Source organism: Gekko japonicus, unplaced genomic scaffold (assembly GCF_001447785.1).
Source record: "Gekko japonicus isolate JY-2015 unplaced genomic scaffold, Gekko_japonicus_V1.1 scaffold21, whole genome shotgun sequence".
NCBI lineage: Eukaryota > Metazoa > Chordata > Lepidosauria > Squamata > Gekkonidae > Gekko > Gekko japonicus.
The window spans coordinates 1,505,839-1,524,452 of record NW_015173122.1 but is presented as its reverse complement, the minus strand read 5'-3'; the positions used below and the strand labels follow the sequence as shown (position 1 = coordinate 1,524,452).

General features: G+C 50.8%; 1 protein-coding gene across 1 annotated transcript; it reads left to right on the top strand.

Moving 5' to 3' along the window:
- Nucleotides 1–3,597: 3,597 nt before the first annotated feature.
- VTN (vitronectin) lies at nucleotides 3,598–16,889 on the top strand. Its single transcript, XM_015421892.1, has 8 exons — nucleotides 3,598–3,663; nucleotides 4,302–4,421; nucleotides 8,311–8,628; nucleotides 9,108–9,247; nucleotides 10,489–10,645; nucleotides 11,923–12,075; nucleotides 14,351–14,647; nucleotides 16,742–16,889. Exons 1-8 carry the CDS (start codon nucleotides 3,603–3,605, stop codon nucleotides 16,855–16,857), a joined length of 1,362 nt encoding a protein of 453 aa, XP_015277378.1. The 5' UTR covers nucleotides 3,598–3,602; the 3' UTR covers nucleotides 16,858–16,889.
- The last annotated feature ends 1,725 nt before the right edge of the window (nucleotides 16,890–18,614 follow it).

Below are 18,614 nucleotides of genomic sequence, written 5' to 3'. Positions count from 1 at the left end.
TTAGCATAGGAAAAGGGGTACGACAAGGATGTATATTGTCCCCTTGCTTATTTAATTTATATGCAGAATGCATCATGCAAAATGTCAGCCTGGATGATTCAGAAGTCGGAATTAAGATTTCTGGGAAAAACATCAACAACTTCAGATATGCAGACAATACCACTCTAATGGCGGAAAGTGAAGAGGATCTAGAGCCTCTTGCTAAGAATAAAAGAGGAGAGTGCAAAGGTTATTTATTCATTATTTATTTATTTATTTATTTTATTCAATTTATACCCCGCCCTTCCCGCTACACGGGCTCAGGGCGGCTTACAGGAGGCATAAGCCAATATAAAGGTTGGCTTGAAACTCAACATTAAAAAAAAAACTAAGCTCATGGCAAACGGCCCCATCACTCCTTGGCAAATAGAAGGAGAAGTTGTGGAAGCAGTGACAGACTTCACATTCCTTGGATCCAAGATCACTGCAGATGGTGACTGCGGCCACGAAATTAAAAGACGCCTGCTCCTTGGGAGGAAAGCGATGGCAAACCTTGACAGCATAATAAAAAGTAGAGACATCACCCTGCCAACAAAAGTCCGTATGGTCAAAGCAATGGTATTCCCAGTAGTAATGTATGGCTGCGAGAGTTGGACCATAAGGAACGCCGAGCACCGAAGAATAGATTCTTTTGAATTATGGTGCTGGAGAAGACTCTTGAGAGTCCCTTGGACTGCAAGAAGATCAAATCAGTCAATCCTAAAAGAAATCAACCCTGACTGTTCCCTGGAAGGCCAGATAATGAAACTGAAGCTCAAATACTTTGGCCACCAAATGAGAAGGGAGCACTCACTGGAGAAGACCCTGATGCTGGGAAGTGAAGGTCAAAGATGAAGGGGAGGGCAAAGGATGAGATGGTTAGACAGTGTTATTGAGGCAACCAACATGAAATTAAGCAAACTCCGGAGCACTACGGAAGACAGGAGGGCCTGGCGTGATCTGGTCCATGGGGTCGCAAAGAGTCGGACTCGACTGTGCGAATGAACAAAACAAGGAGAGAGACTTCAGTGGGATATACTGCCATAGAGTCCAACTTCCCAAGTCGCCATTTTCTTCAGGGGGACTGATTTCTATTTCCCAGAGAGCACGTCCCGAGAGATCACCACCTGGAAGTTTGACAAACTATTTCAAATACATAAATACAAGTGAGCAGAACTTATGATACAGACGGTGTCTGAAAGACACACCAGAAGTCACATCCCACTGTCTGCAGGCTGTAGCTGTGAACATTGGGTGACTCTTTAGAGAAACACAGACTGTTTTTCGTACTGGCTTTGACAAAGAAAATTTTTGAAATGCGTAGCCAACTGAGATTTGTTCTAGAAGAACTTGCAGCCATACCTGAAGTCAAGCCACGAGGCATCTTCAGATGAAAAAACTTTCATAAGTTCTGTTCAATTGTATTTATGTATTTGAAATAGTTTGTTATATACCCAGGAGAGTTATGGATTGGATGTAAAGGTAAAAGGTAAAGGTTTCCCTTTCTCAAAAGCCAGTCGAATCCAACTCTAGGGATGCAGTGCTCATCTCCGTTTCCAAGTTGAAGAGCCAGCGCTGTCCAATGACGTCTCTGTGGTCGTGTGGCCGGCATGACTAGACGTCGAGGCGTATGGAACGCTGTTACCTTCCCACCGAAGCGGTACCTATTTATCTACTTGAAATTCCTTGCTTTCGAACTGCTAGGTTGGCAGGAGCTGGGACCAGAGACGGGAGCTCACTCCGTCATGCGGCACTCGGGTCTCGAACTGCTGAACTACTGACCTTCCGGTCTGCAGTTCAGCGTCTTAACCACGTGAGCCACCACAGTTAGCATGGTGTGTCTTATTTTTGGTTTACACAATCTTTCCTGTGCGCTCCTTTGGTTTAACTAACCACCTGGAAGTTGGGCACCCTAGCACTGCTGCTGCCTGGTAGTGAACACCTTAAAGTTAATTTTGGCTCTGGCTTCTGCCACAGACAGTCCCTGCTCAGATGGTAAGGCAGTGCCCCACATTTGGCTGGTTAAGTCCCTTCTGATCACTCTCCTAAAAGCAAAATACGGAAAACTCATCTCACCCATCACCGTCTTCCAGGGGTCATTTTGTATAAAAAGAGGTGCAGGAGCTCATTAGCATAACTAATTAGCACAACTTATTTGCATATGCCACACCCCCTGACATCACCAGAAGTGTGTCAGAAGGCAACCCCCCCCGCTCAGGCCCCACTAGACTGTTTTGGATTGCTAGCTATGGGGGGGGGGGGCGCAGATCTGCCCTCACAGAGGAGGGAGAGCTTGTACCTGAATAAACCTTGGCCTTAAAGGTGCCACTGGACTGTTTTGGATTGCTAGCTGGGGGGAAGGAACGCACAGATCTGTACAGAAAGGAAGGAAGGAAGGAAGGAGAGAGAGAAAGAAAGAAAGAAAGAAAGAAAGAAAGAAAGAAAGAAAGAAAGAAAGAAAGAAAGAAAGAGAGAGAGAGAGAGAGAGAAAGAGAGAGAGAGAGAGAAAGAAAGAGGGAGAGAAGGAAAGAAGGAGGGCTGCTTCTCGCTCCTCGTGGCCCGGGGCTGCTGGGAGCAGGAGGCAGGGCTTGTTGCATGTGCCCGCCCCCTGGGCTCTTTACTGACGGAGCTCCGCTCCTGTGCGCTCCTGTAGGAAATGACCGCTGTCTTCCGAGGCCAAGTAAGAGACTGGAGTCCTTTGGTTCCACTCCACTAAGAGTCTGACAATTCCAAAGGGTTTGCTGTGTTCCCATTAGGCAACAAGAAGGAGAAAAAAGAAAAGCTCTTGCAAGAAATTCTGCTATGATGCAGGAGGCTCTGGCACACCTGATCTTTGCCAGGTCCCCCCTGGCCCCCAGCGGGGGATAGGGGGCAGGGTTGCCGGACGCATGTTGGGGAACTCCTGGAGATTTGGGGATGGAGCCTCAGAAGGACAGGGGCCTCAGTGGAGTACAAGGCCATAGAGCCCACTCTCCAAAGCTTCCCTTTTCTCCATGGGAAGTGATCTCTGTAGTCTGGAGATGAGCTGTCGTTCTGGAAGAACCCCCAAGAGGTCCCACCTGGAGGCTGGCATCCCTACCTGCCCAGCCTGACTGACTTACCCAGTCCCTTTGCCCTGTGAGGTTCTTGGACTGCCAGAACGCCCCTTTGAGGAGGGACCAAGGCCCCTTTCCACACCCATGGCTGCAGCCCTGGATCTCTGCCCCTTTGCGTTGAAAAGTGAGATGGGAGGGCAAGGAGCCCCCAGGGCCAGATTGGCAGCATGACGTAACATGAGGGTGCCTGGCTCATCCCTGATGCTCCCTGGGCCACCTTAGGCCACTCATGCTCTCTCCGCTCAACCTACCTCGCAGGGGTGTTGGGGGGATAAAAGGAAGGAGGGGGAGAATGACGCGTGCCAACCTGAAACAGCTGACAGTTGGCTGACCCAGAAAGCACACAAAGAGACTGGAGCCAGCCCCAGAGGGGGAGGAGCTGGGCCTGCCCAGGCCAATACCCTCCTGACCTTGTTTGTTCCCAATCTGGCCGAGCTGCCAGCCTCCTGAAGAGAGCCAGTCAGACTGGGGACAGAGTGTTGGCGAGCCATGCGGCTCTTGCTAGGGGCCCTGCTGCTGGGCTGGCTGTGTGGGGCCTTCGCCGCAGAGGGTGAGTGCAGTGCCCCCGTGGGGTCCCCGTTCCCACTCCATTTGGGTTGTTGACGAGGGAGCCCCGCGGGGAATTGGGAACAGCTCGATCTTGGGAGAGGAGACAGGGGAGGAATGCAGGGCGTTTTCCTCTCTCTTTCCCGGTGGCTTTATGCTAGACCCCCGTCACCCCAATTAAATCGATTGGCTGGAGATTCAGATCTGACAAAAGAAACTCCTTCTGCGGGCATAATTAACGGAAGGCATCCGCCGCCGCTGTGATGGTGGCTGTTTGCTTGCCTACTTTTTAAAGGGCAGTGGTGAATTTGCAGAGGATGAGTCCGTCACCGTGATAACAAAATAGAGCCTCCCTGTTAAGAGGCAGTCTATCACTTAATACAAGACAGTAGACGGGGGAATGGTCTGTTTGCCTCCTGTGCGGCTGGTGTACCTAATCCCAGAGGCTTCAGACTGGCCACTCCTGGACGCAGGATGTGGAGCGAGATGGTCTGTCAGTCTGTTCCAGCCGAGCAAGCTGCCTGCCCGGCAAACCACAAGCAGAGGGATGGGAACCACCAAAGAGCCCTGGGTTCAAAACAGCCAGCCGCCTGCTCAGCTCCTCTCCCTCCCTGTGACCGTTTGGGGGTCTTTCTTTTGCAGAGTCCTGCGTGGGGCGCTGCGACAAGGGCTTCGACGACCAGAAGAAATGCCAGTGCGACGACCTCTGCATGTACTACCAGAGCTGCTGCAACGATTACATCACAGCCTGCAAACCCAAAGGTATCCCCTCCTCCCAGCTTGAAGTGGCCCCCCTCCCCCAGCTCTCCAGCCAGATGCCCAATGTGTGAGCTAGTCTGGCCTGGCACACACTTTCCCAGTGCCCTTCCCCTCATCCCAGCCAGTCCTCAATCCGGACCCACAAATCCAGAAGGGTGGAGACAGTGGCCTTGCAGCACGGCTGGGGAGACCCAAGGACAGTGTGGGTGCGTGGAGGGGCGTCTGGAACAGGTTGGCTGCAGGAAGGGGCCAGTGCTCCCTCTAAGCTGTGGAGTCTTGTGAGCAAAAATCCTACTTTGTGAGCTAACTGGCATGAATGTTGTGAGCGAGCGATTGGGCTAACATTAACATCGACATTATACCAACCTGGCCTTACTATTCACATCACCACCAGCCGGGTGAGTAACAGCCTAGCAGGCGCCTGGAAGCGGCCAATCGAACGATGACAGCATGTCGCCGTTTTGTATTACAGTTAAGTGCTGTGTAACTATGATTTTAAGGAGCCGCGGTGGCTCAAGTGGTTAAGACGCTGAACTGCAGGCTGTGGAAGGTCAGTAGTTCAGCAGTTCGAGACCTGGGTGCTGCATGATGGAGTGAGCTCCCATGTCTAGTTCCAGCTCCTGCCAACCTAGTAGTTCGAAAGCAAGAAATTGCAAGTAGATAAATAGGTACCGCTTCGGTGGGAAGGTAACAGCGTTCCGTGCGCCTTGGTGTTTAGTCATGATGGAGTGAGCTCCCATGTCTAGTTCCAGCTCCTGCCAACCTAGTAGTTCGAAAGCAAGAAATTGCAAGTAGATAAATAGGTACCGCTTCGGTGGGAAGGTAACAGCGTTCCGTGCGCCTTGGTGTTTAGTCAGGCCGGCCACATGACCACGGAGAAGTCTTCGGACAACGCTGGCTCTTCAGCTTTGAAACGGAGATGAGCACCGCAACCTTAGAGTCGGACTCGACTGGCTTTTCGAGCAAGGGAACCTTTTCCTTTAGCTATGATTTTAGATTGTATTTTAAACTGAGGTTGTTTTATATAGCCGGAGTTTTTAATAGTCACATTTATCTGTATGTTGTAAGCCGCCCTGAGCCCGCCTTGGCGGGGAGGGCGGGATATACATTTGATAAAATAAATAAATAAAAATACTGCATGCATTAGTTTGCCCTGGAGCCACCCTTCCTGAGCTGAGACAAAAATCTGTGAGCCGGAGGATAAAAAACCGTGAGCTAGCTCGCACTAACCCAGCTTAGAGGGAACACTGGAAGTGGCATCACGGCAGTGACGGCGAGTGAGCTTCTGCTGGGTGCAGACCTGGAACTCAGGGGTCCTAAACAAGTGGTGAGCTTGTGCCTGCAACTAGGCTTACCGACCGCCAGGTGGGGCCCACTGTTCTCCTGGAATTCCAGCTGACCTCCAGACAACAGAGATCAGTTCCCCCGGGGAGGAAAGGGCCGCTTTCGTAGGGTTGTCAGCTGTGTGTTGGGAAATACCTGGAGATGTTTAGGGGGTGGAGCCTGAGGCAAGGCTTGGAGAGGGGAGGGACCTCAGCAGGGTACAGTGTCATGGAGTCCGCCCGCCAAAGCAGCCGTGTTCTCCAAGGGTGCTGATCTCTGTAGTCTGCAGATCGGCTGCAATTCCGGGAGATCCCCAGGCCCCACCTGGAGGCTAACATAAAAAACCACCGTGTTAGAACAAAACACACTCTACTAATATGCACTGGTGTCTTCATATATTGATTTACATACAATAGAGACCCTCGCAGGGGTCATTTCCTGCAGGAGCACACAGGAGTGGCGCTCTGGCAGTAAAGAGCCCAGGGGGCGGGCACATGCAACAAGCCCCACCCCCTGCTCCCAGCAGCCCTCAGTCAGAGCAAGAAGCAGCCAGGTAAGTTGCAGAGCTCCCCCCAGCCCCCGGGTTCAAAACAGTCTAGTGGCACCATTAAGACCAAGTTTTATTCAGGTTCAAGCTCTCCCTCCTCTGCGTGGACAGATCTGCACATTCCCCCCCCCCCAAAAAGCTAGCAATCCAAAACAGTCCAGTGGAGCCTGAGCAGTGGGTGTTACCTTCTGGCACACTTCCGGTGATGTCAGGGGGTGTGGCATATGCAAATAAGTTATGCTAATGAGCTCCTGCACCTCTTTTTCTATGAAATGACCCCTGGACCCTAGAATATCTTACACACATTCATTATAGTACAAAAACCTAAAGTACATTATATATCTACTAGTAGAAAAGTCCACAGCTACAGAGACCTATTCCAATGCTGTAGACTATCTTGCTCCTGATAAGAGACTGATGGAGGTTGCAACAGTCATAAATGATGAGAGATGCACCAGGCTGTTATATTCTCCACAAAAAGTGATACAGGACACACCTCCTAGGCAAAAATTGCGTGTTTCAACAGATTCTTCTTCAGGCAGACTTATTTTTCCTGGAACCAAAGGTCACAATTTTACAGTGCATAAGTCAACAATTCTATACAAGAAGAATCTGTAGGTCTCTGTAGCTGTGGACTTTTCTATTAGTAGATATATAATGTACAGTGCTGGAGAAGACTCTTGAGAGTCCCTTGGACTGCAAGAAGATCAAATCAGTCAATCCTAAAAGAAATCAACCCTGACTGTTCCCTGGAAGGCCAGATAATGAAAATGAAGCTCAAATACTTTGGCCACCCAATGAGAAGGGAGCACTCACTGGAGAAGACCCTGATGCTGGGAAAGATTGAAGGTCAAAGAAGACGGGGACGGCAAAGGATGAGATGGTTGGACAGTGTCATCGATGCAACGAACATGAAACTGAGCAAACTTCAGAGGACAGCGGAAGACAGGAGGGCCTGGCGGGATCTAGTCCATGGGGTCGCAAAGAGTCGGACTCGACTGTGCGACTGAACAACAACAAAAAATGTACTTTAGGTTTTTGTACTATAATGAATGTGTGTAAGATATACTAGGGTCTCTGTGGTATGTAAATCAACATATGAAGACACAAGTGCATATTAGTAGAGTGTGTTTTGTTCTAACACGGTGGTTTTTTAATGTTTGTCTAACTTTGCCGTGTTCCCTGTGTGTTAGTTGCCCACCTGGAGGCTGACAACCTATTTCAAGGGATCAAATCCCCTGTGACTCCCTCCCCTCCGAAAACTGTGCCCTTTTCAAGCTCTAAAATCTCAGGAATTTCTCAAGATGGAGTTGGCGATCCTACCTGCATGACACTCCCCCCCCCAAGACACAGTGACATTATTCTATTTATTTTATTTTATTTACTTATTTACAGTCTGTCTTTCTTACTGAGACCTGAGGCGGATTTACACAGTGTGTAAATCACTGCAACCAACAGGATGAGACATCTAATAAGCAATGTGATAGGACTAGGATTACAGAAACCTGAAACAAAGTATAAAGTATTAGACACAATGTGCTAAGCAATGCAGAAATAATATTATGTAGGCAGAACACAATGCAGTGAGAGCATGATGATCCACACAGCAAACAGATAATACATACTGCATGTATAATACATACTGCATGTATAGTACACTGTCTTGTTCCCTTGATAAAAGCACCTTCTTGAACCATTCCCCATTACCTGTATAAAAATGCCCTTCTCCAATAGCTAAAGCTTCTATGGACATGGTAGGCAAAATGTCATCTATGAAAGATGCTAGAGGCACCCAGTCCCATTAAGAAAAGGTGGCAACTTTAATCGTAGAAGTGAGAAAAAGATACTTCTCACATGCTCAGAGGCACAATGATTATTTACACCCAGTGTTCCAAGTCTAAAGCCCAGCACTGGAAACAGTTTGGGAGCCCAGCCTCAGTGACCCCAGGATCACACTAAATGTGCAAGGTTGAGGGTATCACCAAATGGCTAACCTTTTTGTGTGGTTTCCCCCCACTGCAGTGACCCGTGGGGATGTCTTTTTTCAGCCAGAGGACGAGTACCTGGATTACTATGACGTCGATCTCGCCAATGCCACGGCCCCTGTCGATCTCGCCAATGCCACGGCCCCTGTCCCCACCAACACTGGCTTCTTGGAGCCAGTGAGCAGCGACCCACAGGAGTTCTGGCCAACCGAAGAGGCTGTGGCAGCCGCTGGTCCAACCCTCCCACCTGAGCCAGAGGCAGTCACCCAGGAGTCAGAAGATGAGTTCCTGTGCAGCGGGAAACCCTTTGATGCTTTCCTGACAGTGAAAAATGGCTCCATCTATGCCTTCCGTGGTACGGGGATGACCAGGAGGGAAGGGGGGAAGAGCTCTTTTCATCTAGCGAGCAAGACCCCACTCACCCACAACAAATATGGCAAATGCATCCAGGGCTATCGGTTTCCCCTGCTGGCCTGGATGTCTAAACACTCCCTTGGGGTAATATTACTTTTTTGGCTTGCAACCCTCTGAGATTTCGGGATGCAGAACCCTCTGGCACCTTGCGAGAGGGTCTTGTGCCAATTATATCCAAAGGAGTGCAGAACCTGGGTGGAGGTGCACGGGATTGTGTGACCCAAAGCATTCAGCAAGCCATTCCTGTTGGAATGCGATGTAGCTGGCTGCCCCTTTCAAGTGGCGTCCCAAAGGGCTGCCCACTGCTGAGGAAGAAGCAAATGCTCCGTGCCCCAGGGGGAACAAGGGACTCCCCTCCCAACTGGCACTGTGCCCCCAAAAGGGCACAAATACAGTATTCTCCCTCACTTTGCAATCCAGGGAAATATTTCTATGAACTTGATGAGAAGAGTGCAATGCCCGGGTACCCGAAACTTATCCAGGAAGTGTGGGGCATCGAGGGACCGATAGATGCAGCCTTCACCCGCATCAACTGCCAGGGCAAGACCTACATCTTCAAGGTGGGTTGTGATATTGAGAAAATAAATAAAATATGCATGCGGGGCTGCCTTTTACTGAATCAGACCATTGGTCCATCACAGGGCTTTTTTGTAGAAAAAGCACAGCAGGCACTCATTAGCATAACAGGCCACACCCAACAGCAAAAAATACATTAGCATATTAGGCCACACCCCTGATAGAGCAGCTCATTAGCATATTATGCCACACACCAACATTACCAGAAGTGTGGTCATCCAGCCACACTCACCTTTTGCTTCTTATTCTGTTAACCTTGTTTGTTGTCAAAACCCAGGGCTTTTTTTTATAGCAGGAACCCTTTGCATGTTAGGCCACACACCCCTAATGTAGCCAATCCTAATGAGTTTCTGCTGTTGGGTGTGGCCTATTATGCTAATGAATTCCTGCTTCTGCTGGGCGTGGCCAACTCGGGAGCCAGCCGGAACTCCGTTCCTGTGCGTTCCTGCCCAAAAATAGCCCTGGTCCATCAAGTTCAGTATTGTCTGCTCACACTGGCACCAGCTTTCCAGGGTCTCAGGCGGAGGTCTTTCCCATCACCTACTGCCTGGTCCTTTAAACTGGAGGTGCCAGGGGTTGTACCTGGGACCTTCTGCATGCGAAGCAGAAGGTCTTCCACTGAGCCACATCCCTTAAGTCCCAGTGGGGCATATTGCACTCCATGGCTCTGTGACATTACAGAGCAGGCAGTTAAGAATGGGTGGCGCATGAGGATCACAACGCCGGGCAAGACAGAGGGGCCATGGGAGGGGGTACTGTCGCTCGGAAGAAATGAGGTGCCCAGAAAGTGTGCTGCACTGGAAGCAGGGCTAAAATGTCCTTGGCTTGCCAACCTCCAGGGGGCATCTGGAAATCTCCTGCTCTTACCATTGATCCGCAGACATCTATGATCAGTTCCTCTGGAGAAAATGGCTGCTTTGGAGGATGGATTCCATGGTGTTATGGCCTGCTGAAGTCTCTCCCCTCCCCAGGCTCCACATCCCAAATTTCCAGATAGTTCCCAGCCCAGAGCTGGCAGCCCTATTTTGTACAGAGTGTGTGAGAGAAGGGGTCTCCAAAGGGCAGCAAGGAAGCATGGCCGGGGGCAGCGCATGTACCCTCCAGGCACAGCTGAGCCCTGGTGGCAAGCATTGTTTTGGGGTAAATCTATCCATTGATTGTGACCAGGGAAGCCAGAGTCCATGCACCTCCCCTTCTTTGGAACATTTCCCTCTCTCTTCCACAGGGGAGCCAATACTGGCGCTTTGAGGACGGAGTCCTAGACCCCGATTTCCCCCGCAACATCTCACATGGCTTTAAAGGGATTCCCGACTATATTGATGCCGCTTTTGCGCTGCCTGCTCAGAACTACCTTGCCAGCGAGAGGGTCTACTTCTTCAAAGGTGACCCAGACCGACCTTCCGTTCCCCTTTGCGACACACCTGTGCGGATAGGGCATGGGGGTGACCTGGGGCTGGTTTACCAACAAACGTCTGTCCCTTGAGGACCGGGGACTCGCGTCTGGGAAACAGAATCATCACAGATCCAGTGCCGCAGAGAACTTAATTTTGGGGAGAAAACCTGTGGTTGAAATAGGACATAGCCTTTTAGTCCCTACGCTCCTGTCTGCTTGGGGTCTCCACTTTTTAGGAGTTGTTCCCTCCTTCAGTTTGTCCCTCTCTTCTGCCTTTTTTTTAAAAAAATGTAGTTTGTATTGATAAGATAAAGAAAATAATAGAAGAAAACCAAAAAAGAATCAGAAAAAGCATACATCAAATAGAAAAAGACTTCTGATTTTTTTCTACAACAAATATACCTTTGATTACTAGAGAGATCCTGCAGTTCTTCCTGTAGCCTCTAGGGGGCAGGAAGGGAGGTAGAAAGACCAACCCTTGAACTCCGAGAGCAGCCTAGGTTTCTTGAGGGGGGGGTACCATTTTCCTCTTCCATTTACTATTTATTCCTCTCTAGAGGGCCAGTGCAGCAGACAGAATGTTGGGTGTGGGAGATGTAGGGTTGCCCACCTCCAGGTGGTACCTGGAGAACTACTACTACAGTTGATCTCCAAATGACCAAGATCAGTTCCCCTGGGGGGAAAGGCTGCTTTATCAGGTGGACTGTATGCCATTATATCCTGCTGAGGCCCCTCCCCTCCCCAAGGGCTGGCAGGAGGCGGGCGAGCCCAGCAGCCAGTCCAGCTCCATGGACTCTGAGCTAGTGTCCCCCAGCCATTTCCAGGCACTCCACAGGCGTCACCTCCAAAACCTCCAAGCATTTCCCAAACCAAAGTGGCAACTCTAGCTTTTTTCCTTGCCATGGACAAAAGCCACATGGGGCAGGTTCTGCAGCAAGTAGGGGAACTGGGCGAAATGGAATGAAAACACTGGTTGGACCCAAGGCCTGGATTTGAATCCCCCTTATTATGTTCACAGTTGTTTTCTCTCTCTCTCACATGCGCTCTCTCTGCCTGACCTACCTTACAGGGTTGTTGTGGGAATAAAATGTCCTCAGCGCCATATATGGAGAAGGGGGTGGGATCAACCACAGTCCTTGAGACGGAGGCACCTCCTGTCACTGCTTTGGCCTCAGCACTGAGCTGGCAGAAAGCCCAGAAAGCTAAAGCACGGCTGGGCCTGTGGATTGCCTCACAGCCGCCTCCCTCTCCCCTCCCCACCCACAGGGAAGCACTACTGGAGCTACGACTTTGACAAGCAGCCAAGCCGTCAGAACTGCGAGGAGACGTCCCCGTCGCTGGTCTTCGACCACTTTGCGCTCTTGCAGGAAGACAGCTGGGAGGAGATCTTTGTGGAGCTTTTCGGGGGCTCCCGACGAAGTAAGTGGGGGCCATCGGATAGGGGGAGAGGCCTAAAGTGCAGCCAACCCTCTGGGCACTTCCTCACACGGTTCACTCGCAAGCCTCACAACTACGTGATGTAGTCATGGGCCATAGACTGAGATGGCTTTCGGGGGGGGCAGTGTTGGTTGGAAGTGCTGCCAAGCAGTGTTCCCTCTAAGCTGAGTTAGTGTGAGCTAGCTCACAGTTTTTTAGCCTCTGGCTCACACATTTTTGTCTTAGCTCAGGAAGGAGGGCTCCAGAGCAAACGAATGTATGCAGTAGCCAAATGGCTCGCTCACAACTTTAATGCCAGTAGCTCACCAAGTAGAATTTTTGCTCACAGGACTCCACAGCTTAGAGGGAACATTGCTGCCAAGTCACAGCCAACTTACGGCAAACCTGTGGGCAAGAGATGTTCAGAGGTGGTTTGCCATTGCCCGCCTCTGCATACAAGCTCCGGACTTCCTCGGTGGTCTCCCATCTGAGTACCAACGTGAGCTGACCCTGCTTAGCTTGCAAGTCCTGATGAGATTGGTCTGGCCCGGGTAGGGTTGCCAATCCCTAGTTGGGGGCAGGGGATCCCCTGGTTTGGAGGGGCCCCCCCGGCTTCAGGGTTATCAGAAATTGGGGGGGAGGGGATGTCTGGTGGGCAGTCCATTATACCCTATGGAGACCAGACCGCATAAGGTATAATGGAGAATCAATCCATGCATCCAGTCCAACACTCTGTGTCACACAGTGGCCAGAAATACCAGTGCCATCAGGAGGTCCAGCAGTGGGGCCAGGACATTAGAAGCCCTCCCACTGTTGACCCCCCCCCCAAGCACCAAGAAGACAGAGCATCACTTGCCCCAGAGCCCCTAGCTATACCTTGTGGCTAATAGCCACTGATGGACCTCTGCTCCATATGCTTATCTAATTCCCTTTTGAAGCCGTCCATGCTTGTAGCACCCACCACTTCCTGTGGCAGTGAATTCCATGTGTTAATCACTCTTTGGGTGAAGAAGTACTTCCTTTTATCCGTTCTAACCCGACCGCTCAGCAATTTCATGGAGTGCCCACGGGTTCTTGTATTGTGAGAAAGGGAGAAAAGTACCTCTTTCTTTACCTGCTCTTTCCCATGCATAATCTTATAAACCTCGATCATGTCACCCCTCAGTCGTCTTTTCTCCAAGCTAAAGAGCCCTAAGCGCTTTAACCTTTCCTCATAGGGAAAGTGTTCCAACCCTTTTATCATTCGAGTTGCCCTTTTCTGCACTTTTTCCAAAGCTATAATATCCTTTTTAAGGTGTGGTGACCAGAACTGCACACAGTATTCCAAATGAGGTCGCACCATTGATTTATATAGGGGCATTATGATATTGGCTGATCTGTTTTCAATACCCTTCCTAATAATCCCCAGCATAGCATACAATCCCCAGCATAGCATCTGGTGCCTCTCCTCAAACCCCCCCCCCAAGTTTCAAAAAGATTGGACCAGGGGGTCCAATCATATGAGCCCCAAAAGAAGGTGCCCCCATCTTCTATTATTTCCAGTGGAGGGAAGGCATTTGAAAGGAACATGGTCTGTTTAATATAAGGGCCTTATATGCCTTTGGAGTTCAATTGTGCTTCTTCCCTCCCCTCTCCCAGAGTAGATGTCACATCCTTGCAGCCCGGCTCCACCCCCAAAGCCCCCAAATATTTCCCAAGTCGCACCTGGCAACCCTAGGATTGGGCCGCCCAGGACAGGGTCCAAGGGGAATTAGACAAGTTCATAGAAGAGGCTGTTAGCCTCAGAGGCAGGTGAAATGGCAGCCCCGTGTTCAGAGCAATGCTCCCTCTAAGCTGTGGAGTCTTGGGAGCCAAAATTCTACTTTGTGAGCTACAGGCATTAAAGTTGTGAGCGAGCGATTTGGCTGCTGCATACGTGAGTTTGCTCTGGAGCCATCCTCCCTGAGCTAGGATAAAAATGTGTGAGCCGGAGGCTAAAAAACTGTGAGCTGGCTCACACTAACTCAGCTTAGAGGGAACACTGGTTCAGAGGCAGTGGACCTCTGAATTGCTGTTATCTGGTCAGCAACAGTGGTTGGGGCTGCTGATCTCCTGCTGCAGGCCTCGCTGGTCGTTGTGGATGTTGGACTAGCGGGGCCATCCAGACGGGCTCCCATGATGTGCTTCTGCTCTGTGGGGGCCACAGTGAGTCTGTGGCAGAGCAAAGAGGCAAGATCTGCCTCCTGGAGCCTCTAGCTAGCTCGAGCCCCCCCGGTTCCCTCCTTGCCTCCCTTGTCAGGCGGGGCCAGCAGGCGACGCTACATCAGCCAGGACTGGCGAGGGGTGCCAAGCCAGCTGGATGCCGCCATGGTCGGCCGGATCTACGTGGCGCAGAGCCCATCTAAACGTCGCTCGAGGAAGAGGTCATCACGCCGGCATCGCAAGAAGTATCGCAGCCGCCGCCGCTGGGGCCGCTGGAAGCCAAGTGCCTGGAAATGGCTGGGGGACACTAGCTCAGAGTCCATGGAGCTGGACTGGCTGCTGGGCTCGCCCGCCTCCTGCCAGCCCTTCCAGAGCGTCTATTTCTTCCTGGGAGGTGAGTCTGGGGAACAGTTCTGGGGGGGGAAGGACACCCAATCTGTAGGACTTAGCTCTAAAACAGAGATCCCCAACCTCTTTGAGGCTGTGGGCCCCTTTGGAATTCTGACACAGCATAGTGGCCAGAGCCACCAAACAGCTGCTGCAGGAGGCAGAGCCAGCCACCAAATGGCCGCTGCAGTTTTAATCTGCAGTAACACAGTTCAGATCCTCCGTGCTGGGGTGGCAGCTGCTGCCAAAGCAATGTTTTAAAAAATCTGTGTGGCCAATCAGATCTCCAAAGGCCAATCAGAAGTCTTGCTCAGCAAAAGCCCCACCTGACCCCACCCCCACTTTCTAAAAATACCTGGTGGGTGTCGGGAAAGGTGTCGGCGGACACTGTGGTGACCACAGGGCATGACGTTGGGCACCTCTGCTCAAAAGCAAAGCTTTGGACCGGAGAATAATTCCTGCCTCCTTGCAGCACTGTCTCTGAGGCTGAGGGTGTACGATTTAGGGGTCCAGTGTTTACTTTGGCTTGCTGAATGATATTTTTGGTCAGATTAGGGAATAAGGAATTGGGAACTGTGAATAAAGAACTGGGAGTCTATTGCAGCGGCCAAAACTCAGGTCTCGGTGGGATGTATGTTTATGTCCCCTAGTAATGTGACTACTCTCCTGCCAACCTAGCCGTTCGAAAGCAAGACATTGCAAGTAGATAAATAGGTACCACTTCGGTGGGAAGGTAACAGCGTTCCGTGCGCCTTGGTGTTTAGTCAATGCTGGTCACATGGCCACGGAAACGTCTTCGGACAGCTCTGGCTCTTCGGCTTTGAAATGGAGATGAGCACCGCAACCCTAGAGTCGGATTTGACTGGCTTTCGAGCAAGGGAACCTTTTACCTTTACCTTTAATGTGACTACTGCACATTGCTGTTGACTGCATATAGAAGTATTATAGTTACGCCCTTAGTGCTCTTTGCTTGTGAGCAGTTGCATTCATTATGGCTTAATGGAAGCTGCTCTCTGGCCTGCCTCATGACTAATGGACTAGATAAATGAAGAAGGAGTTATGGGCAGGATACGGATCTCACTTGATCACAGTAACAGCTTCCTTCCAAAATGGTGGCCTGATTCCAACCATACTTTCCAAAGACTGCGTTTATCATATGGAATCCACTGCCACTGCCACAGGATCCAGCGGATTGATTAACACATGGAAAAAGTGATTAACACATGGAATTCACTGCCACAGGAGGTGGCGGTGGCTACAAGCATGGACAGCTTCAAGAGGGAATTAGATAAGCATATGGAGCAGAAGTCCATCAGTGGCTATTAGCCACAAGGTATAGATAGGAACTCTCAGCCTGGGGCAAGTGATGCTCTGTATTCTTGGTGCTGGGGGGGGCAACAGTGGGAGGGCTTCTAATTGTCCTGGCCCCACTGCTGGACCTCCTGATGGCACCTGGTATTTTTGGCCACTCTGTGACAAAGTGTTGGACTAGATGGGCCATTGGCCTGATCCAAAACTGGCTTATCTTATGTTCTTATGGTTATTCTCTTTTAAAAGAGCAGACAAACCAATGCAGCACCATGTTCATTTGCAGTACTCTTAATGGAGGAGCCATGTTCCAAGTCAGTATAGCTTTGAGTACCAGCCATTGGTGATAAGCAACAGAGAAGAGATGTTTGGGGCTGCTGCCCAGACATCTCAGGCTGGCTACTGTTGGAAACAGGGCCCTGACTAGGCGGTCTGATTCTGTAGTGCAATATTTGTGTTCTCGGGGCTGTCCAGGATTGGGAACAGGGAAGAAGAGATGAAAATGGAGCAGAAGAAAAAAATATGCAGGGAGGGATGGGTGCCTTCCGGACATCTGTCCTTGCCCAATGTCCCCCCACACTTTCACAACTGCGTGTGCATGCAGGGGGAATATTTTAAGATACCTCCAACTCTCCATTATTAAAAATTAAATAACAAACGTATTGGCAGGGCAGCAGGGAGGCTAGGAATTGTGTGTGTGGGGGGATTGAATAGCTTTGGGGGGATGAAGGGGGGGCAAGTCTGGAGGAGCTCAACTTCCAGTGACATTTGCATCCCTGCATCTATCCCTCAGACGAGTACTATCGCCTTAACCTGCGCACACACCGTGTGGACTATGTGTACCCCAAATACCCGCGCAAGATTGCCAAGTACTGGCTGGGTTGCCCATCTGATGCCGATCTGGACTAGCTGCGGCCGCGGCTCCCTTCCAGCTGACACCAGCAGCCAAATAAAGCATTGCTTTTTCAGCTTCCTCACGTCTTTGATTTGCAGGGGATTAGAGGGGGTGGGGTGTGATTTGTTCTCAGGGCATTCTGTGGAAGCACAAAGGGAACCTCGCGGCACCTTAAACACTGAACAGCAGCACTGAGCAGAAGCTGCCGTGACGGGCCGATGGAATCAAAGTGTCCCCAACTCCCTTTTGGGTTTTGCTGCAGTGGGCTGGGATTGGGGTGTTGTGGACAGGGTTGCCAGCAGGGTTCCCTCTAAGCTGAGTTAATGTGAGCTAGCTCACAGTTTTTTAGCCTCCGGCTCATACGTTTTTGTCTTAGCTCGGGAAGGATGGCTCCAGAGCCAACTAATTTATGCAGGAGCCAAATCGCTCACTCACAACTTTAATGCCAGTAGCTCACAAAGTAGAATTTTTGCTCACAAGACTCCACAGCTTAGAGGGAACATTGGTTGCCAGTCTCCAGATGGGAATTCTGGAGTTCTCCCAGAATTACAACTGATTGCCAGATGATAGACACCAGTTCACCTAGAGAAAATGGCTGCTTTGGAGGCTGGGCTTTATGGCACTACACGCCACTGAGGTCCCTCCCTGCTTCAAACCATGGCCCCCAGGCCCCAATGTGGAGTCGGCAGCCCTCTTTACAAAGCTGCTTTAGAGCTTCAGCCTTTATTGCAAACAGCTTTCAGATGTCTATGTCTGCGTGATTCCCTCTTATGCCAGGTGTCAAAGTCTCTTTGACACTTGGCTTCCTCTGATAAAATTGGGACCCAAAGGGAAAATTGCCCTCGCTCACCAGACATATGTCTAACATACACAGTTCTCTCAGGAGCACTGATGGAAAGAAAAGGTGGAACCCTTTATAGCTTCTCCCACACTGCCAGCCAGGTCCCAGAAACCCCCAAAGGAACCTGTAGAGCTGCTCCTTGCACCAGCATCACCACCGGGTCTCTACCTAGTGCTCAACCAGGTCCTCCTCTCCTTGCACGATCAGCTTCTCAGCATTCCAGGCACCACAGCCAGGTTGATGCACCCTGCCCAGCAGATGCTTGCCATGGGTGGGCACTGTGCAACCTCTCCCACTTGACGGAAGCACACACAGCTGCTAATATGCTGAAAAGGGCTGTGCAGGATGTGGCTAGGTGGGTTCTGTCTGGGAAAGGAGGTAGTTTGGATCGAGGTCGTACACTTCTTCAAATGGGCTGGCAAGAGGGTCTCTTGGGAGATGAAGGGCTGCAGCTCTCGAAGAGGACGCAAGCCGGTGCTGAAGTGCCAGATCAGCACCAAGGACAGTTCCCTTGGTGTCTGAGAGGTTGCTCCACCATTTGTAACTTCTCAGAACTAGCTCAAGAATGAGTCTTGTTGTGGCAGGTAAAAGTCTCCATAGATTTATTGAGAAGGGCTTTCCCGAGCTGGAAGCCCCCCCCCCCCCCATGAATGGAATTCTCAGCCAGCAGATCCATAAACACAGAGAAGGGAAAACGTGGGACACAATATGTGAGGCCCTGAAAGACAAGCTGGCTTTGGGCTGTGACATTTCGAGGCCAAACCCAGGAGAAAGAGAGAGACACCATCAGAGCTGCAGCTGGGGAGAAGCCCGCCAGTGTCATCACCTGTCCGGGTTGGGACGAGAGCAGTGACGGGGCTGCCGGCCCCAGATGGGGGAGGGGAAGGGTAGGAGGCGGTCCCTCAGGGGAAGGGATAAAAGCTGGACGGG